The sequence below is a fragment of the Kogia breviceps genome, chromosome 7 (genome assembly GCF_026419965.1).
Source record: "Kogia breviceps isolate mKogBre1 chromosome 7, mKogBre1 haplotype 1, whole genome shotgun sequence".
In the NCBI taxonomy this organism is placed as follows: domain Eukaryota; kingdom Metazoa; phylum Chordata; class Mammalia; order Artiodactyla; family Physeteridae; genus Kogia; species Kogia breviceps.
In genome coordinates, this window is record NC_081316.1 from 36,018,473 (window position 1) to 36,042,860 (window position 24,388).

General features: G+C 43.9%; 1 protein-coding gene across 2 annotated transcripts in view; it reads right to left on the bottom strand.

Moving 5' to 3' along the window:
- Positions 1-24,388, bottom strand: part of NELL1 (neural EGFL like 1) — an 866,603-nt gene that overhangs the window by 772,378 nt on the left and 69,837 nt on the right. For both annotated transcript variants that reach the window (XM_059070155.2, XM_059070156.2), the window contains exon 3: positions 9,569-9,719. In XM_059070155.2, coding sequence (XP_058926138.1) covers positions 9,569-9,719 — 151 coding nt within the window. The remainder of the gene's footprint in view (positions 1-9,568; positions 9,720-24,388) is intronic.

A 24,388-nucleotide genomic window follows, 5' to 3' on the forward strand; every position in this document is an offset into this window, starting at 1 on the left:
GAAAAAGCCTTCAGTGATTTTACTAGTAAACAGGAAATACTGAAAACAAATGAACTAAACATCCAAGAAGCTAGTAAAAATACCAAAGTGACTGAAAAAGAGGTAAGAAGCAGAAATCAATGAATTTAAAGTGAAAAACAGTAGACTTTATCAATAAAACTTAAGAACTGCTTCATTAAAAAGGCCAATAAATTACACAATCCATGATAAGTTTGACCAAGAAGGAAACACATTATTCCACATTTACAAGTTAATGAAGATATAACCACAAATATAAAAATTTTATTAAGAATATAATGTCCAACTATTTGCCCCAAAAAAGGGGGCAATCTCAATGAAATATATGATTTCAACAAAATGTAAATTGGTCCACAGAAGAGCTTAAAATTAATTAAATAGAACAATACCATAAAGAGATGGAAAATGAACATTGTCAGTAATAAAAGAGTTCCCAGCCTCCCCAGACACAAATTACCAGCCCACATTATTTTCAGGCTAATTCTATCAGAATCATTTACAAAAGAGGTATTGCCCATATATTTAACCAGTCTAGAGCATAAAATTCAAAAAGCCTTGAATTAAATCACATACACAGGAAAACCTATTGTATCTCACTTATGAGTTAAAAAGTGTTTAATCAGTTTAAGGTAAAATGTTTAGAACAATGCCTGGCATTTATCAATGCTTCCAGTAATTAGTTATTATTACTATTTTTATTAATATTACTATTATTAACATTGATGCAAAAATCCTAAACATTACTAAATATAAATTTAAGGATTTCAGAAATAGTTCAACATTATGGACTCTATTAATATAATTAATGTTAATAAATGAAAGGGAAAAAACACATAATTATCTCAAAAGGTACCCTGAAGAGGTGTTTAATAAAATATAACAGCTGTTCATGATTTTTTGGCCTTTTAAATCAGGAAGAAAACTGAATTTCCTTTACATGATGACTAAATGTATATACATATATATCCGTATACACACATACATATACATACTATATATACATATTTATATATATAAGCTAGATTGATTTAATAACATGTAACAGCTGTTCATGATCTTGTGGCCTTTCAGTAAATCAGGAATAGATCTAAAATTTCCTTTACATGACTATGTGTGTGTGTGTGTGTGTGTGTGTGTATACACACACACACACACACACACATATATAAGATAGATTGACAGATCAGAAACTACCAGACATTATATAAAGCAGCGTAAACAGATAAGGAACACATTAAAGACAGGATTGTCTGATGTCTTCTTCCTGACTTTAATGAAGACCTTTAATATGATTATTATTCACCACTATTATGGAGATTCCAGCCAGTATCATAAGACAAGAAAAAGGGATAGCTAGTATAAACATTGGAAAGTGTGAGCGACATAGCTAGTATAAATACTGGAATGAGAGAGACAAAACTTTCAATATTTTCAAGTTACAAAATTGTACACTTAACAAATCAAGGGGCATCATCTAAAAAAAAAAAAAAAACATCTAAATGCCTGGCTCATGGTACACTAAATAGCAAATGTTAGTTTAAAAAAAAAAACTATTCCACATAGCTCACATAGTTTAAAAATCTAATACAAAAATCAGACAAAAAGCATCAGAAGAAAACTACAAACCAATCTCTCTCATGAATACAGATATAGAAATTAATACACTATCAGATCAAATCCAGGAATATATAAAAAGGATTATACCACATGACTACGTGGGATTTATCCCAGGAATGCAAGCTTGGTATAATATCCAAAAATCAATTAGTATAATACACCACATCAATAGAACAGGATAAAACTACATGATTATCTTGATAGATGCAGAAAAAGCACTTGAAAAAAGTTAACACCCTTTCATGTTAGAAAAAACACTCAACCAACAAGGAATGGAAGAGAAGCTCCTCAACCTGCTAAGAGCAGGTAGGAATAGAAGAAAATTTCTTCAACCTGGTTAAACTCACCTAAGAAAATCCACACCTAACATCACAATTCATGGTGAAAATTGAAAGCTTTCCTCCTTAAGATCAGAAACAAGACAAGGCTATCTGTTCCCATCACTTCTATTCAACACTGTACTGGAAGTTCTACTCAGGGCAATTAGGCAAGAATATAAAAGGCACTCAGATAAGACAGAAATAAAACTCTATTTGCAGATGACCTGATCTTGTAAGTAAAAATTTAAGAAAACCAGGGCTTCCCTGGTGGCGCAGTAGTTGAGAATCTGCCTGCTAATGCAGCGAACACGGGTTCAAGCCCTGGTCTGGGAAGATCCCACATGCCACGGAGCAACTAGGCCCGTGAGCCACAACTACTGAGCCTGCGTGTCTGGAGCCTGTGCTCCTCAATAAGAGAGGCCGTGAAAGTGAGAGGTCCGCGCACCGCGATGAAGAGTGGCCCCCGCTTGCCACAACTAGAGAAAGCCCTCGCACAGAAACGAAGACTCAACACAGCCCAAAATAAATTAATCAATTAATTATTTTTTAAAAAGAAATCCACTAAAAAATTATTAGAATAAATGAGATCAGCAAAGCTGCAGGATACAAGATTAATATGCAAACATCAATTTGCATTTCTATAAAGTAGCAATAAGCAAACAAGTGAAATTAATAATTCCATCTACAATAGCATCAAAAAGAATATTTAATAATCATTTTTTTAATTTAACAAAGGCCTTGCAAAACTTATACTCTGAAACTATAAAACTCTTTGAAAAAATTAAAGACCTAAAAAAATGGAAAGACATTTCATGTCTATGGATCATATGATTTAATATTGTTCAGATGGCAATACTCCCCACAATGATCTACAGATTCAATGCAATCCCTTTGAAAGTACAGCTGACATCTTTGCAGAAATTGAAAAGCTGGTCGTTAATACTCATATGGAAATCCAAGAGGACTGAAATAGCCAAAACAATCTTACAAAAGAAGAAACAAAGTTGGAGGGCTCACACTTACCAATTTCAAAACTTACCACAAAGCCAAATAATCAAAACAGTACTGGCATAAGAATAAACAAATATATCAGTGGAATAGAATTTGAGAGTCCAGAAATAAATCTTCACATTTATGATCAACTGATCTTCAACAAGGGTACCAAGAAAATTCATTGGTCTTCAACAAATAGTGCTGGGACAACTGGCTATCCCCTGGCAAAAAAATGAAGTCGGATCCCTATCTCACACCATATTTTTTAAAATTGACTCAAAATATATCAAAGATCTAAATATAAGAACTAAACCTATAAAACTTTTTAAAGAAATCATATGGAATAAATCTTCAGTCTCAGAATTAGGCAATAAAAGAAAAACTGGACATCAAATTTAACAACTTTTGTGCCTCAAAGTACACCATGAAGAAAGTGATAGAATCTACAGAATGGGGAAAAAATTCTGTAAATCACAACTGATAAGGGATTTGTATCTATAAAATAACTATTACCAAATCATAAAGACACACAACCCAATTAAAAATGGACAAATGATCTGAATAAACATTTTTCCAAAGAGGATATATAGCAGCCAATAAGCACATGAAAAGATACTCAACATTATTTGCCATCAGGAAAATCTAAATCAAAAGCACAGTGCAATATCACTTCACACCTACTAGGATGGCTATAATCGAAAAGAAAGATAATAACTAGCTTTTAACAAGGATGGAGAGAATTTGGAACCTTCATACACTGCTGGTGGGAATGTAAACTGGTGCAGGCACTTTGAAAAAACAGTCTGACAACTGCACAAACAGTTAAACATACTGACCACTTGATTCAGCAAGTCTACTCCTAGTTAAATACCCCAGAGAATAAAAAAATATGTCCACACAAAAATTTATACAAGAAAGCTTATAGCATCATTATTCATAATAGCCAAAAAGTGGAAACTCCAGTGTCCCATCAATCAATGAATGGACAAATAAAAGGTGGTATGTCCAAACAATGTAATATTATTCTGCAATTGGGGAATTCCCTGGCAGTCCAGTGGTTAGGACTCTGCACTCTCACTGCCAAAGGTGCAGGTTCAGTCCCTGGTCGGGCAACTAAGATCCCACAAGCCACAACGTGTGGCCAAAAAAAAAAAGAAAAAAGAAATGATCTACTGACACATACTACCAACACGAAAGAACTGTGAAAACATTCTAAATAAAAGAAGCCAGCTACAAAGGGCCACCTTGTATAATTCCTATTTAGGCAAATCCACAGAGACAGAAAGTAGATTAGTGATTGCCTAAGGCTGGGGGACCCTTGGGGAGATTGGGGAGTGATAGCTAAGAGGTGTGGGATTTCTTCCAGAGGTAATGAAAACTTGTACAATTGATTGTGTTGATAAATGCACAACTCCAAATATACTAAAAAAACCAAAAGTGAAAACAAACAAAAAATCAGCTAGGAATCTAATAGTGCCCATCATATCCTATGTGTAGCAAATGCATATTTAATTCACCTTGATCGTGAGAGGTGCAATGAGGGTCACACAGGAGAGAATCAAAAGAAAAACCTGGGTGTCTGACTTCCCAGTCAACAGTCTATCAGATCCTTAATAGATTCCAGTTTATCGATCCAGTCTATCAAATCCCTGGATCCTCTGCTACTGAATAAAGAAGAGCCTGATCATCTTCTATACCTCATCAAATGTGCATGCCAAATGTCTACAAAGGCAATTTGCTTCTCTAGACACTGTTACCCTGGAAAACAAAAAGAAATCTGAAAATGACTAAAGATCCTCACATATTCCAGATGGGAACATCTTTTGTATTATAAAAAGCCTAATTCCTAAATATATATTCCCCTCTACTTCTTGCATGTTGAGAGCCTCCTTAACTAGATGTTAATCTCCTTAGGCATGGAACCAGATCTTTAGTACCCACAGCCAAGTACATTACAGATTCAGAGTTAATCCTTTATACCTTGCCTTGATTAGACTAAACAAACATGGAGGAAGGCACCATAGAATTCAGAAGTGGAGGGGAACTTATTTTCTACTTCCTTATATCTATTTTGTGTGAGTCAAGACCTGAGGTTTCCCTATTACAATGAAAAATGGTCAGATGATTTCTATTCAATGATCCTCAAGTTCTATTAGAATCCTGCCAGGAAAGTAAGAGAAGGTGGCCTCAGATGACTCTCCTGGCAACACAAAAGGCTTTTCAAAACGTTTCTTAAAGATATGGATTTTTTTTTTAGAGAAACCCATAAAATAGAGTTTCAAGACTTAGGATTAAAAAAAAAAAAGACTTAGGATTAGACAAGGAGAAGAAATACATATTTGTTAGGAGCTGTGCACTTAACATTCACTATCTTTTTTCATCCTCACGGCCGTCCTGCAAAGCAGATTATTATCCCCATTTACAGATAAGGATACTGAGGCTCCAAGATATTAAACAGCGGATACTGCAAAGCTAGAAATCAAACGCCAGCCTCTATCATGTCTGACTCTGAAGCCAGTGCTCTACTATATCGGTTGCCATTCCACTCACTTCTCACCTGCTTTGGGAAGTTCTCTGCTTCCACTGAGAAGCATTTGAAGATGCCCCATACTCTATTCTTGGACATTTGTATGGCCCTCATACTGAGGAGGCCCTCACACCCAACCCCACAAAGCCAGTGGGGCAAGGACATGACCTTCCTATGTCTGTGAAGCTGAGGCTGACCTGACATCTCCACCCTTGGGCAATAAGGACCTGCGCTTTCTCCCAGCCTACAGAACATGTGGACCCTAACCCACACCTGCTCACCAACACATATGCCAGCTCGCTTTTGCCAGGCTGGCCCAGAAACAGCCAGCTCACTGTGCCCACCGCATCCCCACAGAAGGATCAGGGTCCATCCCATCCCTTTGAGGCTGAGGGCAAACTTAACCACTAGAAAGAGACAGAACTGTTGATCCTCACCTCTGTTGAAAATGTACATGGAAAGATCCTCTGCTCCAGCCAATGGTTTGTTCTCTACACCTCTCCCCACAACCAAAAAAAAAAATTGCATTTCCTTAATTTCCTCCCTGTGTGACTGCCCACATTGTTGTCCCTCCTTCTATACCCTTCTCTTTCCCTTGCCTGCAGAAGTCTACCTGTTCAGGAGTCTCCCTTCTATGTGGTCTTCCTTAACCACCAATTTAATGTACTGAACTCAGTGAACTTAATACCTTTATATCATTTTTGCCTCCGTTTACCTATCTAGGTTGATATATCAAAAAGTAGTAAAAGGGAAGGTTTATCTGAACTCTGGTTCCCCAGTAGTGACCCTGATGAAACTTTGAGAGCAAGTGATTTCCTAAGGAAGTGCTCCCAGGAGATGGAGGGAGGGAGGGAGGGAAGTCCCAGCCTCAGCCTGATCCCTGGTTGCTCTGGGGGGATGAATGAAGCCTCAGAGCCTGACTGGCCTCCAGGCATCAAAGGCCAGGGAACTAGGCTTCTATACTCCCACACTCATGAGTCAATCATTGACTCCAGGCTGCCTGGGGAGGAAGTGAACTCCTAGACACTTCCGCTCTCAGTATAGTAGGGTGAAAGGGCTACAGAGGCTGAGGGTCAGTGATCTGAGACAAGTTGTAAGGTGCCAACCTTCAGAAGCAAAGCCCATAGAAGCCAGGTGAAGGGCACACAGAACCTACACAAGAGATGTGAGGGGGTCAGGGGAGAGCACCACCGTGTCTGCTGCAAGGTCAAGGTAGGGCTGGCTTCATGGGCATGTGACCAGTGCATCTGCACAGGATCCTGACCTCAGGAGGGACCCACACTTGGGGTTTAATGCTCTGCAGTCACCATCTTGAAATTCTCAGTAATTTTACCTTTGACTTTGTGTTTTGTCAGTGAAGTCCGATGGGACAGTGGCGCATGCCCTGTGCCCTTGGAGCCTCCATTCATGTGCAGCTCCCTCCCATCACCTACCACCTCCCTGGGGCCAGTTCTCAGCCACTGGCTTGTTTGCTCCCAGTACCCAGGGCCCACCTGTCTTTCCCCAGTCCCCTGCCCTTCCCCAGTTGCCACCCTCTGCTTAGGCAGTGACTGTCCTGTGGGCTTGGGGGGGCCAGTGTTCTGCCACTGCTGTCCACCCCTGGGGGGGTAGGGAGTGGTACAGGGGTTAGTTTGGGCAGCCACATAATTTTGAAGTTAGCTACACACTGCCTAGTAACTCCAGTCTATTACTTCTCTATTAATAGCTTTTTATTCTTTAGTTTTTTATGTGGTCATGCCTTGCTTCCCACATTGCCAAACTCTGTTAGATTTTGTTTCTTTCACTTCCCCACAAAAACTGGAATAGCACTTAGAACAGAGTAGGTGCTTCATAAGTATTTTCAATGGATTAATATAAAATGGGTATTCAATTAAAATTGGCTGGGAGACTCCTCTGGTGGTGCAGTGGTTAAGAATCTGTCTGCCAATGAAGGAACACGGGTTCGATCCCTGGTCCAGGAAGATCCCACACGTCACAGAGCAACTAAGCCTGTGCACCACAACTACTGAACCCGCGTGCCGCAACTACTGAGCCCACTTGCCGCAACTACTGAAGCCCGTGCACTTAGAGCCTGTGCTCCGCAACAGGAGAAGCCACTGCAATGAGTAGCCTGCGCACCGCAACAAAGAGTAGCCCCTGCTCGCTGCAACTAGAGAATAGCCCACGAGCAGCAACAAAGACCCAATGAGGCCAAAAAAATAAATAAATAATAAATAAAATTTGTTGGGTTCCAGTTCAGGATGGTGACAAAGGTAGATCCTGAGTGCACCTCCTCCTCCACACTAAGTCTACAGCTACCTATGGAACATTTTCCTCTGGAAAAAACCTAAAGGCTGGCTGAGCACATAGGGCAAATGAGGGGGGAAAAAAAAACAAACTGCCTCGAAGCAGATAGGATAGGGTGAGATATAATCTCACTGTAAACCACAGCCCCAGTTCAGAGACCCAGAGTCAGTAGGGAACTTAAAACCCAAAGCTTCTCCTTAAGGAGCAAAGAGTTTGAACCCCACATCAGGCACCCCAACTCTTAACACCTGCACCTAAAAGACAATCCTCCACAACGTCTAGCTGCGAAAACCAAAGGGGCTCGTGTCCACAAGACCCACCAGCTGTAATGACCTGAGAAAAGAGCTCACACACTGGGACTCACCCAGCTCAGGGCACAGATCACAGGAAGCCTCTGGTGCCCAGACTCCAAGCAAAAGAAGCTCATTTGCTTATAATAAAGCATTGGCCCGAGGGGCAGGCATCTAATCTAACACACACATCCAGGAACCTGCTGGAACACTCTCCAAAAGGAAGACTGGCAGCCGTGCCATCTTGACATTCTCCCTCTGCGAATTCCAGAGGGTCAGTATCGCCCAGAAGGGAGCTTTTATACCATCCGGTGCCCTGGTTTTTACAGCTGCCACCCAAGGGACACCCTTGATTGCCTGGCTCTGGAGCCCAGCTCCTGGGTCCCATGGGACCGTAATAGTCGAAGAGAGAGTCCTTGGCAGGCTATCACCCCCAGGGCACTACACAGACAGCAGACTGAAATACCGCCAGTCTCTCTGAGAAAGAGATCTGTTTGCTTGTCCAGGAGCTTTGGTCTGGGGAAAAGGCTTCCAGCACACTTACAGGGGCCAACAGAGGGGCTCTCAGGGAATGGAGGTTAGTGGACACAATCTTTCCCCTCACCCTCTGCTTTGCCACGACTCACCAGTATATCCCAGCAAGGACCTTATATCCTTATCTTAGATTATCTAATAATCATTACTTTGAACTCCCGAACAGAGTGATCTTTCTCAAACTTAAAACCATTATGTAGTTTCCCATCATCTACGGGGACTTTAGTCCAAGTTTTTCAACACAGCATCAGAGCTTTGGAATGATCTAGTTTCCACCTGCCTCTATAATACCACCTATCTCTGCCTGCCTCAAACACCTCAGCCCCTGCCCCACACACTTTATGTGTCATCTACTTACCCACTTACCTGTTCCTTCCCCAAATCACCACAACCTCTTCCTTGAATGTTGTTCTTCCTATTCCTTACTCCTTCCCATCCAGCCTGTCAAATATCTACTCACTTGATTTCCTTATACAATCATCATCTTTTCTGAACCCTTTCTTGGCTTACTACAAAGCTTAGCAGAATTTGCCTACTACCTTTATTCCCTAAACACACATTTCCAGCACTGCATCTACAATTCTTCGTGACATTCATTTGTCCATATTCCCTACTAGCTTGTGTGATGTGATCCTTAGAATAAACATTCTGTACTATTCACCTCAATATTCCCAGAGTCAAGCACAGTTCCTGCATAAAATAAACACAGTGAAGCCTTATTGGAGGTTGTCGGTAAATATAACTTGCTTGATGGCCTAAATGTGACAGAGAGCGTGTGGTTTTATATGAGCAAAGTCTATCAGGAGATAGAAAATAGGTGAGAAAGACATCTTAATGCAAAGTAAGTCCATGAATGTGTTCAACAGTCACAAGGCTTCAGCAAGCTGAACATTTTCCTGGAGCTACACCCTCTAAATTCCAAGGCATTTTGTATAGCCCATGAATGCTAGGTAGATTTTTCAGAAGTAGCAGCTCTTTCTTACCTGCGTTCCAGTTCTCGAATGGACAGTATCACTCCTGAACTGGATGGCTTCTGCTGTACAGTGGCCAGAAAGGTGAATTCACTCTTATTCCGGAACAGCTGAATTAATTTCTCACTCACATGAGGAGTTGCGTGGATCTCTCTTTCTATATCTAGGAGTCAAGAAGGAAGAGCAGGGGAAACAGAAGGGAGAAAGAAGAGGAAATGGAGGAGGAGGAGAGGAAAGAAAGAAGGAATACAGATGGGAAAAGAGGAGAGGGAATAGGAGAAGGAGAAAAGATGCACAGTTAAAAATGCCTTGTCCAGAGGATCCACGGTCCATTCTCCCTTTTCCCCTCTTTTCAGTAGTTTTCCATTTTCAGGTGCCACCCACCACTCCACACAGCTGCACGCGTTCAAGGCAAAGCCTGGAAATGCCATCTCAGCCACCGTGCCTGCTTGTCACTTTGACAAGTTCACAGTTGGCCAGCCAGTGATTTTCTGACAGGAATTGTGATGGGACATGGAGCAATTTGGCCTGCTGCAAACAGATTAAGCTGCTGAAAATAAGTTGAGAGGCAGTCTGATAAATGGGGTCCAAAATTCAGAGAATCCTGAGTCTAATAGGATCCAGTACCACTCAGCAGTCTCTAATTTCCCTTTTCCCGTGGCCTCAGCTTCTTTCTCTCCACAATGCATCTAGGGAAACCTGTCCTTGCCTTGTACCCAGAAGAGATTTACTAGAGCTAATGATGCCAGACAACTCTGCTTTTACTTAAAGGATAAAAACAAAGCATGCTCATGACCCATCAGCATGCCTGGAATTCCTCTGTAAACATGCAGTGGGTGACTGTCCTCATGAAATGTTTATTAAAGTTGAGGCCAGGGCTTCCCTGGTGGCACAGTGGTTGAGAGTCCGCCTGCCGATACAGGGGACACGGGTTCGTGCCCCGGTCCGGGAAGATCCCATGTGCCGCGGAGCAGCTGGGCCCGTGAGCCATGGCCGCTGAGCCTGCGTGTCCGGAGCCTGTGCTCCTCAACGGGAGAGGCCACAACAGTGAGAGACCCACGTACCACCAAAAAAAAAAAAAAAAAGTTGAGGCCAATTCAGCAGGCCTAGAGGGGTGCGAGTCCAGCTAACCCTGTTCCTGGACAGAAATCTTTCTTCCTGCAATATCCACATAATGAGAGACATCCCTCATTTCAGGCTCACCCTTGTCATGATAAGCTGGGCATTACATCACTATTTTACACTGTACTTTCTGGCAGCAGAAAGTGGGCAGGGAGCTGAATTAGAGAAAAGTATTCAGATGACAAATGAACACCAAAGACGTGTTTGGTGGCCTTCCCTCATGCCCTGACCACATCCTCTGACGGTACGGTAACTACTTGGGTATTTCTCCAGGACTGCCCGAGGAAGCGTTGAAAAACATAGAACTGCATTATTTACAATAGCCAAGATATGGAAACAACCTAAGTGTCCATTAACAGATGAATGGATAAAGAAGCTGTGGTATATATATACAATGGAATCCTACTCAGCCATTAAAAAAGAATGAAATATTGCCATTTGCAGCAACACAGATGGACTTGCAGGGCATTATGCTAAATTAAAATAAGTCAGACAAAGACAAAGATTGTATGATATCACTTATATGTGGAATCTAAAAAAAAAAAAACAACAAACTAGTGAATATAACCCAAAAGAAGCAGACTCACAGATATAGAGAACAAACTAGTGGTTACAAGTGGGGAATACATAGGGGTGGGACGGTGGGAGGTACAAGCTATTGGGCGTAAGACAGGCTCAAAGATGTATTGTACAATAGAGACTAGAGCCAATATTTTGTAATAACTGTAAATGGAAAGTAACCTTTAAAAATTGTATAAAAATTTTTAAAAAGAAAAGAAAAACATAGAACTGCAAAGGCTGCATGGCCCAAACAACTTCACAGACTTGTATTCGGACCTGAAGAGCCTCATCCTGAAGAGTGGTTTTTGTTTTGTTTTGTTTTTTGTTTTTTAGGTTTTTTTGGGGGTTTTTTTGTGGTACGCGAGCCTCTCACTGCTGTGGCCTCTCCAGCTGCGGAGCACAGGCTCCAGACACACAGGCCCAGCGGCCATGGCTCACGGGCCCAGCCGCTCCACGGCATGTGGGATCTTCCCGGACCGGGGCACGAACCCGTGTCCCCTGCATCGGCAGGCGGACTCTCAACCACTGCGCCACCAGGGAAGCCCAAGAGTGGTTTTTAACAAAAAGAAATCCTTGAATTCTTGACCTCAGGCCTCAGTCTTCTCATCTGCAAAATGAGGAGGTTGGACTAGGTGATTTCTCAGGGCCTCCCCAGCTTTATCTCCTATAATTCTATACATTGTGTTTCAAGTTTGCAGCACAGAACACCAGTCTTCCAGCTGTTCAAGGCTAGGCTATGGACAGTGGGAAGCAAAGTTGGTCCTCTTCCAAGGAGGGACCCAACCCAAGAACACTGTACCCACAGAAAACCTACCTCAATGACATTTGCCTTTCTGCCCAGAGAAAGGCTTTCACTACTTTACTACGAAGTGGCATGCTGTCAGCTTTTGTCCGGGGCTGAGATAAGAGACAGACACTTAGGGAATGCTTTTATGCCTTCTATAGAATTCTAGCCGATGACTCTCCAGGATAATATCCAAAACCAATTAACTGTATGAACAAATCACTTCGTAAACTAGAGATCATTAGCCAATGACTGTTAATGTTATTTTTATTATTACTACTACTGGGCAAAGAGCCTCATAATATATTTCACCTAGAATTTAGTGCCAGGAAAAAAACACTTGGTTCTTGAGATTAACTTTGTTATTTACTTTTTTTTTCCTTTTTGCTCCTTCCTACTTTACCCATCAATTAGGAATCAACTGATTGTTGGTGGCTACCCAGGGAGCTCATTAGAGGATTCTGAAGCTTAGGCCCAATGCAAAGAGGGCCATGATTGATCAACAATGCCTACTAGGGGAGTTAAGAATATCAGATCAGTTATGGGTATCCTCACCTCTCATTCAATTCTCCCTGGGGTGAATATCATCAAGCCAGATGGCCAATGACCCCCAAACTCATATCTGCAACCTCAACCTCTCCCTTCAGTAACAGACTCATATATGCAGTATCCTTCTGAATATCTCCATATTCAGTATCTGAATATCTAACACCAAGTTGTATTCGCCCACTGAGCTCTTGTTCTCTCCCCCAACCCTCTCTTATCTCCTAGAGTTCCCAGTCTTAGTAAATGGAACCACCCACTTCCTCAGGGCAAAAAACTAGAAATTGTCCTCAATTTTTTCTTCTCCTGCACGCTCCGTATTCAATCTGAGAGCATGTCATGAGGGCTCCCACGTCTGGCATCTGTCCATTTTTTCCCAGCTCTACTTTTCAAACTCTTGTCCAAGCTGCCATCATCTCTCCAACGGCATCCTCACTGGTCTCCATGTTACCTTCCCTTCTCCATCCTCCACACAGCAGCCCAAGTGCCCTTCTTAAGGCAGAAATCAGGATCATTTCCATCTCTTGCCTAAAACCCTCCAGTGGCTTCCCATCGCTCCCAGGACAAAATCAGGCTCTTCCACATGGCCTACACGATCACACACAATTTGCCTCTTGCCTACCTCTCCCTTCTCCTCCAGCTCTCACTGCAAATGCAACCTCCTGGTCACTCCCTCCAACAGGGCCCCCATTAATGTGTAAAATGCCACTTTGGTGACTTCCTTCATACCACTTATCATAGTATATGTATTGTAATCAATTATTTCCTTGTATCACTTATCATAATCTTGTTTCATGTTCCTTACCTTATTTCCTCTTTCCCCACTAGAATGAAATAGCTCTACCTAGTCAATTTTCAAGAAACACTAAAAATGCTAATGTGATGAGGAAGCATCAGTAAAAACGTGTTAGGTGAAGGGAGGAGGCTGAAGAATGGAGAAGGAGAGAAATTAAACGATGGTGTTCACAAGCTCTTCTCTGCCTAATGTAGAAGAAACTTCATTTCCATTTTCCCTGACTTACAGGGTGAGGAGGGTGGTGATTTTCAATGTCAACTAACATACACCTGTGTTAACACTGTGCCGGGTATCAGCAAAAAGGTAAAAACCATTTCTGGCATCCAGGACAGCTACATAAGTAAGACAGTTACTTGGTGAAAACAGAGTAAGGCAATGCATAAGAGGAGGAAGGGGGCTTCCCTCTTGGCACAGTGTTTGAGAAACCGCCTGCCGATGCAGGGGACACGGGTTCGTGCCCCGGTCCGGGAAGATCCCACATGCCGCGGAGCGGCTGGGCCCGTGAGCCATGGCTGCTGAGCCTGTGCGTCCGGAGCCTGTGCTCCGCAACGAGAGAGGCCACAACAGTGAGAGGCCCGCATACCGAAAAAAAAAAAAAAAAAAAAAAAAAAAGGAGGAAGGAAGGGACCTGGGAGGCTGGGGATGACATCATATAGGACGTAACTTTGAGCCTGAGTCAAAAAAAAAAGATGAATAAGCATCTACTAGACAGGAGAAATAGAGAGAAGAGGGCATTCCTTGAAGGATCTCTGTGAGGCTATGAACACCCAGGTGTTTTCCATTATCCTGGCATTTTTCTTTCTCTGCAAGTCTCTCTCACTAAAAGTTCAGCAGGAAAGCATCTACTCAACCTAACATTGGAGGGAACTCTCCACTGATCGGTGAGTTGAGAGAGCGAAAACAGCAGCAGCCAGAAACAGGACAAAACAAACACACCAGGGCAGCTTGCCTCAGCCTTGACTGCTGGTGAATTCAGGCGACGTCTCCGGAATCACAGCATGTATACGCTAAGAACCTCGACACGTGGCAGAACCTCGATATAGACATAGCACCTCCTTCTAGCCTGAGTCCCACATAAGCTTTTGGTTAAGATTGGCCCCGAAAGATAAAGCAACACTTGCTAATTTGAAATGACAGTTGGCTTTTCATTTCTAAGTAGAGAGGGAATTTGCCATTTCAGAGCTGCCAACTGTCCACAGGGCAATTCCTACTGTGTGGAGAGAGGCACATGTCCCACTGTTAGGTCCTGGGGCCCTTCTTTGAGAACTTCAGGTGTTATTGACCCAAGCACTTTCAAAGCAGCAGAAATCACAAGCAGAAAGTAGTAGGGACACCAGAAGACTCCCACTTAATTGTAAGTGGATTTCTATGTGTAGGGGATTTCCATCTCCACGAACAAGTTCACAATAATATCCCATTAAACCTCCATTAGCTCCAGGAGCCTGAATGATAAAAAGCAAACATGGCTTATGATGGTGCCAAGTGCAGGGTTAACTGCTTTGCACATATCATCTAATTACAATAATCTTACAAGTAGCCATTATTTTTCCTACTTTACATATGAGAAAACTAACGTTTACAGAATTCCAATGATTTTCTAAAAGACACTGGGCTAGGAGTCCACGGTTCTGAGATCCCAACCTGGCAGGCTGGTCCCATATTCTACACTCTTCACTGTGCTATGTCTATGGTTTGCCAATATATAGAACCTCAGGGCTTGGTGCCTGTGGAAAAGGGACAAATCATCGTACACCCAGCGCCTGACACTGTATTCACTTGGGAAATATTTATGAACAATCTATTTGTAAAACCCCTGAGCTAAATAACAATCCCCCATTTTACAGGTAAAGAAACTGAGACGGGGCTTCCCTGGTGGCGCAGCGGTTGAGAGTCCGCCTGCCGATGCAGAGGACACGGGTTCATGTCCCGGTCCGGGAGGATCCCATATGCCGCGGAGCGGCTGGGCCCATGAGCCATGGCCGCTGAGCCTGCGCGTCTGGAGCCTGTGCTCCGCAACGGGAGAGGCCACGACAGTGAGAGGCCCGCGTACCGCAAAATAAATAAATAAATAAATAAAAGAAAAAGAAACTGAGACACAGAGAAGTTTTATGGCTTGCCCAAGGTCACACAACATACGATATGACTGGAGATAAAATTGAGACTTGCCCTAGCAGAGTTGATCAGGACACTCCATAGCGTTCACCTGGCACTCCTGCTTACGTTTTCATTCACCTGTCTTTCCTCTCTCCCACCTACTTCATCCTGCGCTCCAGCCACACAGGCCTCCTGCCTCTTCTTCCCAGGGCCATGTTCCTTCCCACCTTGGTATAGTCTCATCTTCAGTGACCTCTCTTCTTTCTCTCTTCTGTGGATACCAGCTTAATCGTTACTCCTTCAGGCCAGCTTTCCCTGACCATCCCAGACCAGCTCAAATTCCCCATGTTGTATTCACTGTACTTCTTGTAAATATCAAGTCTTTATGTGTCTCATCATTCTATTGTGTGTCATCCCTTCATGCCGACTGGACTACATTCCACAGGGAATGGTTTATCAACAGATACTCACACTCAGCATGTTGCCTGGCACATGGTAGAACCTCAAAAAATGTTTGCTGCATTAATAATATTTCTTGATTCCAAAGCCTGGAACACAACAGAGGAGGTTTACCAAAGACACTCAACTATAACCCCAACCTGCTGAGAAAAAGTACATTAACATAATGAGCCACCTAAGGGTAAAGCCAGCTAAGCACCCCTAACTCCTCGATTTGGGGACTCAACCCAAGGAACCCTGTGACACATGGTATTCATCATTTTTATAATTACTATATGACTCAAAAAAGGATTCAGGTGGCCCCATAATTTTACTAATTAGATCATCATGGTGGAGGAGCTAAGCTCTTCTTATAAATATTTTAAAATACCAGTAAGGAATATCAATGCATCCCCTTGTCACTAAGAAGTTAGCAAACTGTGATCACTCCTTCTCTTCAGGCTGTCCCCCTACACTGGCACCATAACTTACCAGTGGTCAAGTCTCCCCACTAACCCTCATCCCTTCACCCCCATCTCAGGTGGATGCCTCATAATAAAGAGAGGGGTAAAGCATGGATGCCAGCTCTATCTGAATCACAGGACAGGAGAACAACAACAAAAAAGGCTGATAAAGAATTTTTTAATAAAAAGACTGCAATGTATAAGCTACAAACTTGCAGTTATAAGATGAATAAGTTCTAGGGATGTAATGTAGAGCATGGTGACTGTAGTTAACAATACCATATTGGCTACTTGAAAGTTGCTAAGGGACTTCCCTGGTGGCACAGTGGTTAAGAGTCTGCCTGTCGATGCAGGGGGCATGGGTTTGATCCCTGGTCCGGGAAGATCCCACATGCCGCGGAGCAACTAAGCCCGTGTGCCACAACTACTGAGCCTGTGCTCTAGAGCCCACGAGCCACAACTACCGAGCCCGTGCTCCACAACAAGAGAAGCCACCACAATGAGAAGTCCACACACCGCGACGAAGAGTAGCCCCCGCTCGCCGCAACTAGAGAAAGTCAGCACACAGCAACAAAGACCCAACGCAGCCAAAAATAAATAAATACATTTTTTAAAAAATAAGTTGCTAAGAGATCTTAAAAGTCCTCATCACAAGAAAAAAAAATTCTAATTATATGAGACAATGGATATTAATTAAACTTACTGAGGTAATCATTTTGCAGTATACATATATGAAATCGTTAAGCTGTACACTTTAATACAATGTTACATGCCAATTATATCTCATTAAAACTGGGGCAGGGAGGAGAGGAAAGACTGCATCATATAGCAAAAAAGCTCTCCAGGGAATGATTGTAAATTAGACTGTATACAATGGAAAATTACGTAGGATGACATAATATCAAAGGTATTAGAATAACACAGGAAATTCCTAGGCAATAATGTCAAACAGGGACACAATTTTATGTACAATGTCATATCAAGTATATAAAAAATGTATTTAGTGATGCATAGCAGAAAGATATGATGGCCTTCAATCAAAATGTTAGCATATTGGGAGCTAATTTGGGTGACATTTTTCTCCTTTCCACACGTCTCAATTTTCTAGACTGTATTATTTCCAGAATTATCGTAAGGAATAAACAATCCGTTTTGTTATAGAAACAGGGGAGAAGCAAAGAGGGCATCCTACGAAAGAAGAAAATAAGCATAAACCACCCAGCTTTCAATCATGAAATTGTGTCTCTTTAAATTAGTGAGATTCCCCCCTCCTCTCCCTCCAGCCAAGCTCAACCAGGTCTGGCTTCCCATGGAATAACACTCCCCTCCTTAAAGCAGAGGACTGGTCAGCTCCCAGAATAGCCTTCTGGGGCATTTCTCATAAACTGAGACCCTCAGCTCACAACAGCTCAGGCTGATGGGATTGAGGTGTATTTCGGTAATAACTGATAGTCAAAGTCAGGTGTCATTTTAATCCACACTCATGGTCAAGGGTCTGAGAACACAGAGGTATGCCCACCACATGGTGGAGGAAGTTGCACAGAAGTTTGTCAAGTACAGGCAAGAACATTGTTCCCAGCACGGGATGCTCTCTGGGTTTTGCTACAAAAGACATGAGGACAGTCCTGGTCCCAGCCCTCTGCGAACTGCTCACTCATCCATCCGATCATTAGCTCATTAATTCTTCACCTTTAAAACCTTTATCGAGCACTCTTCTGAACCAGGCACTGTGGACACAAAACTGACTAAAACACATCTTTTATCTGCCGGGGCTAAGCATCTAGGAATAAAGACACAAACATAAATGAATGGGAACTGTTCAGTTGTTCAGTTCAGAGGCAAAAGAAAAGTTAGTATGCTCAGGAGGCAACACATGGCTGAAATAACCTGGAGCAGGACCAGAGAGCTCCCCCTCAGAGACCTGATCCTCCCGATAAGGGACAGTGTGGGGTAGCGGTTAAGCGCTCAGACTCTGGAGCCTGACTGGCTCATATTCCAGCTTCACCACTTACTAGTTGTGTGACCATGGACTCATTAACCTCTCTGTGCCTCAGCTTCCTCGTCTGTAAAATGGGAATAAAACTGCATCTGTTTCATAGAGATAGTATAAGATTCACACACGTTAATCTCTTAAAACAGTGCCTGCCACACAGGAAGAACAGGCCCATTGTTTATCTGGAACACAGCTGGGGCAGGCCCTGAGTCCTGGAGGATGGGGTGTACCAAGCTATGCCAGCCACCGCCCCGCCAGGAGAGCCTTGGGGCCACGGCAGATTATAGCTGTGGCCCAGCAGGAGGGCAACGGGCGGGTGAGCAGGGGCTGCCAGCCACGGCTGGAGGCATGATGAGTGGCCAGTTCTCTCTTCTCTTCAACTAAAAAGTGGGCAGAGTCTATTGAGCTCCCAGCTACTCCAGTCTAGGTCCAGCCAGCTGACCGACATCCAAACATCTTTGAATTTTTGCTGTGTGCTAGATGTTGAGCTAAGGACTTTAAATATACTTCCTAATTTAATCCTCACAGCAGCCCAGTGATGTCAGTGTTGCTATCTCCATCTCATAAATGAGGTACAAAGAGTGAAGAAACTCTCTAAGTATCGTCACTGGATTTCAAACACAGATCCGTGTACCGCCAACCATGACACACCACTGCCTCTGCCCTGTTCACCCATCTCAGCCCAACTGGTGTTTGAATGCCAGCTCCACCCTGCAGCCTCTGCGAGAGGTTTGCTAACTCAGCTTCCTTCCTTCATCCTTGAGCTGCCCCGTGTGTACACACAGTGGTAATACCACCCACGTGGCAGGGCTCAGTAAGGAGTGATGAATACATGGAGCGTGCCTACCATATAGCTTGTGCTCCAGAAGCATTTCCCCTTCCCTGGCCTCTCTTTAGGACAGCATTTCTGAGACGCTTTGCAAAGTTGGCTCAGAAATCTACACACTGGAAGTCTGAGCTTTAACATTTGCCAATGGGTTCACACATGACCACATTTCATATTCATAAGAACCCATTAGGTAGGCATTAATAACCTCCCTTTAAAGATAAGGAATCTCGGGCTTCCCTGGTGGCGCAGTGGTTGAGAGTCCGCCTGCCGATGCAGGGCACACGGGTTCGTGCCCCGGTGCGGGAAGATCCCACATGCTGCGGAGCGGCTGGGCCCGTGAGCCATGGCCGCTGAGCCTGCGCGTCCGGAGCCTGTGCTCCGCAACAGGAGAGGCCCAAGTACCACAAAGAAAAAGAAAAAAAAAAAAGATAAGGAATCTCTGGTATGTACTACAAGTTAAGTGACTCACCCAAGATCCTACCTCCAGCAAGTAGAGATGTGTCTTCTGACTCCAACTTTCCAGCTCTTTCCATATATTTCTGAACGACTTCCCTAATCCCCAGGCAAGAAAGGATCTTTAAACTTCTCCCCTCCACTCCAGTGCCAGGTGTCCCCTATCTAAGGGGCATCGCTCCTCCAAAACCCTAAGGCACCCCATATATTGAGCGTGCACTCTCTAGCCTGTTTGAAAAGTTTGGAGCAGTGGGCTAACCTAATTATAATGACTTCCCTTTTGTGCACAGGCCTAGTTCTCAGGCTTAAGAGAGACATTTTCAATGCTGTACTGGCCTTGACCTTTTGCCACATCTACTCAAATTCAAGAGTAAACAGTGAGGCATCATGTTCAACCGCCAAGCTCTCTAGTTTATGATTATTCATTATAAATCATTTTTTACATGTGGCTTCAAACACTGTTCAAGAATAAAAATCCACCTGCATTGAAATGCGGTGATTTTAATATGCAAACCTCCTACAGAGATGATGTCTCACTTTAATTATTGTTTCGGTTTAATGGGTTTTCATTAAATTAAAGGATGGAGCAATTACGAGGGTGAACAGCTAATGTTTCAAAGGTAAGCTCCCGTGGCTCTGTGGGCAAAGAGATAGTTGCGGCATCTACAAGCAGAAAGTGACACTCTTCCAGATAACCCGGTATTCCGCCTGATGGAAAACCGCGCTGGCTATTTCTTTTCCCAGCTTTCGGAACAGAGCTGGTTTCTCCTCATGGTGACAAGCAAAGAGCTCTAAGCATGTGTTTTACTTGAGGTATCTTAATCACATAACTTTTCTATCAGGAATCCAAACACCCCTGTTCATGAGGCCAGGAAGTGCTCTTAAAAGCCCACAGCCTGGGGCTTCCCAGGTGGCGCAGTGGTTGAGAATCCGCCTGCCGATGCAGGGGGCACGGTTTCGTGCCCCGGTCCGGGAAGATCCCACATGCCGCACAGCATCTGGGCCCGTGAGTCACGGCCGCTGAGCCTGCGCGTCCGGAGCCTGTGTTCCGCAACGGGAGAGGCCGCAACAGTGAGAGGCCCGCGTACCGGAAAAAAAAAAGCCCACAGCCTGCAAAGCTAGCTGCCAAACCACAGGAGGATACCCCTGATGTATCTGAGGGTCTTCCCCCTCACATACAAGTAATTTACTTGGTTTTGTGGATGAGTGTCTGACTTCCCACCTCTGGGAAAGTGGTTCAACACAGGCTGCAACGACCAAAATCATATTAATTAGCAAGCTGTCAGGATCTCAAGTGAGAAACAATGTTGGTGGCCTCAGAGATATTTCACCCCAGAAACTGCACAAATTTAGCACTTGGGGACCAACAGGGTAGCATTACCTCAGACAGAGGTGAAAGAATGAATGAGACGTAAGGAATGAGGGGAGGGAGGGTCAGAGGTAAAAATCTGCTTTATTGGGGTCCCAGTGGTCAGAGGTGAGGGGTATGACTCCAGAGTGGAGGGGGTAGGGACTCTGCATATGGCAGAAGTCTGCACCTGGGGAGAGGGAGGGAGCTTGGCAAACCTCAAATGTGCGATTTCTTTCTCTCCAAGTAAGCTGAAGGAAAACGAGGAAAGCTACAGGAGGTCCTTCCAGAAATAATTGGCCTATTAGGTTAGGGCAGGCCCGGTCACTATACATGCCAAGAAAGTAATATGGCGATGTCTCACTATGCTATGCAAAGGAGGGAAAAAGAAATCCTTTCCACAACAGAGAGAAATCAGAAAGCAGCATCGGTCCCAGGTAACACAGCAAGAACTAAGTGATGAATGAGGTACCCTCTCTGCTCAGCACCGCCCTACCCCCAGCCTGATACTGACCACCTGTCAGGGCCCATACTTGCTGGCATGGCCACTGGAGAAGGTTCTCTGCTCTATTATTTCAAGTGCCCTGAATATTTCCAAAGGGATAATAATTTGGAACTCCTCCATGGAATGCTATCTTTTCAGCTCCTTTATTTCCACTGTCCTAAAAAGCACATCATCAGCTCTAAGATCACATGTGTTAATCTAATTACATGCCTTGTTAGCTGATTAGTTCCAGAGTCACTGCTGGGGAGGTCTCCCGCACTATTTATCTATCTGCATTGCCCTCTGGGTGTGCTTCCTGACTCCTGGAAAGTGTAATTACTGGCCTTTCAAACCCTGGGCTGAGGAGGGTCAGTAGAGCTTTCTGGACAGCTGAAACTCCAGGCTTTGAACAGAAGCTCCAAGAAATGTGGGGTGAGTGCAGAAAGGAGCCCTGGGTGTGGATTCTGGCAGACTTGCTGTGCTTCTTTGAAAACTGACCTCTTTAATGTTTAATAGGCTCAGAATACAATCTTTAATGCCACCCTTAAAATGAACCGTTGGAGATGCTGCTTGCCTGAATTCAAAGCCAATTGCCATCTGGCTACTGGATCCTTCTCCACCAATTTCCCACGGCCACCCTCCCAAACAAGATCTACAACCAAGGGCTCAAATTACAATCCCTACTTACTGAGGCTTTTGTAAAGAAATGAAAATGTCGATTTGGGGGAAAATTGGTCTTTGATCGTTGTCGCACATAATTTGGCTCTGGCACGTCCTAGGGTAACAACACTGAGTCAGTTTTCAGTAAATTACTCCTTCAGTGTTTTAAATAGTGTCTTTATGATTAATTCATCTCAAAGGGTACCCCGTAGGTTTCCAAGGAGTCTTTTCTACCCGGGTATGATCTGACACAGACAGAAGATTTTTTTTTTTTTAATTTTTGGCCGTGCCCCACAGCATGTGGGATCTTAGCTGCCCGACCAGGGATCGAACCCGCACCCCCTGCAGTGGAAGCGCGGAGTCCTAACCCCTGGACTGCCGGGGAAGTCCCTGCAGATACTCTTTCCAGCCACGAACCACCTGAACCACTGCCACCGCGAGTGGTTGTTCGCTGACCCTCGGGCGAGCTCTCTCGGGCCCCAGGTGAGCCCTGGGAGTGCAGAGCACGTGTGGTGCCTGGGACAGTGCCCGGCACAGGTGAGGAGCTCCACGGGCATGGAATCTCAACTCTCCTCCCACCTGGAGTTCCAGCCACCTCTCCATGCCGATGCAAAACCTGCCCATCTCGCGAGACCCAACCCAATTCCTCTAATGCCGTGAAGCTCTGGAGCGCCCAGTTCAGCGGACTTTCCCCCTTCACTCCAAAATTCAATCATGTGCTCAGTCAAACAAATTCTCGGAGCGTGTTCTCTGTGGCAGGCGCTGGGCCACGGTGAATAAGACAGACTCGGTCTGGACAGAGACATCCAGCCAGTATTGGTAGCTGCACTGACCACTACCACCCACTGTGACCCATCTTACATTCTGCCTCTTGCCAAATGCAATGGTCAGTTCTCTATCCTCCGCCTAACTAACCTCTCAGCAACTTCCTAACAGTTGTCCTCTCCCTCCTTTTTGAGGCACTCTGTCTTTTGGACACTGCCTTCTGGGTTTCCTCCCACCTCTCCAGCCATCTTGAAGCTCCTTCATGCCCTCATCTGCCTGCTCTCTGTCAGGGTGTCTCACGGTACATCCGTCCATCAGCAAGCCCTGAGCTCCACCTCCATCACCACTGAGACCCTCCATCCTCTTGACTGTAATACTTCAGCAGTTGCCAAATGCCAACTTGCTTCCACTTGTTTTTTTCCCCCTCCTCTCCTCTCCCCGCTCCTCTCCGACTCTCTCTCTCATGTAGCAATTGGAGAACCAAGGAAATCTTTTTCATACTTAAATCACATCATATCAATCCCCTCGACCCCTTACTTTTAACCCTCAAACAGCTGCCTGTATTAGTTTCCTGTTGCTGCTATAACAAATCACTGCAAACTTAGTGGCTTAAAACAACACGAACTTATTATCCTACGGTTCTGGAGGTCAGAAGGCTGAAATGGGTTTCACTGGACCAAAACTAAGACGTGGGCAGGACCACCCTCCCTCCAGAAGCTCTAGGGGAGAATCCATTTACCTTGCCTTTTCCGTGGTTCATGTCCCCTTCCTAATCCTCCAAGTTGGCTTTGTAGCAACTTAGAATCTCTCTCTGCCTTCATCTCTGCAGCACCGCTCTCTGACGGAACTTCCTGTTTCCCTCTTATATGACGCTTGTGATTACATTGGGCCCACCTGGATAATGCAGGATCACCTCCCCACCAAAAGATGCTTAACTTAATCACATCTTCGAAGTTGTTTTTAATCAAGTAACACAGTCACAGGTTCTGGGGATTAGGACAGAATATCTTTGGGTGGGGGAGGGTCATTTCTCAACCTACCACACTGACCAGCACAATTGAAATAAGGCCCTAACTCCTTACAATGGCCTGAAAGACCCTTCGTGGCTTGGTGTTGCTGCTGGGGCTGAAACAAAGACCAAGCTTTTTTTTTTTTTTTTTTTTTTTTTAAGCCATGTCTTATTTATTAATTCATCTGTTGATGGACACGTAGGTTGCTTCCACATCTTGGCAATTGTAAATAATACTGCTATGAACATTAAGTTGCAGGTATCTTTTCGAAATAGTGTTTTTATTTTCTTTGGACATACACCCAGGAGTGGAATTGCTGGATCATATGGTGATTCCAATTTTAGCTTTTTAAGGAACTGCCACACTGTTTTCCACAGTGGCTGCACCAATTTACATTTCCATCAAGTGTGTTCATGTTTATGTGTGTATCTGTTTATGTATGTGCTTTGTGGGGACAGCAGGAAGGAAACATAGGTAGTAAAATCTAT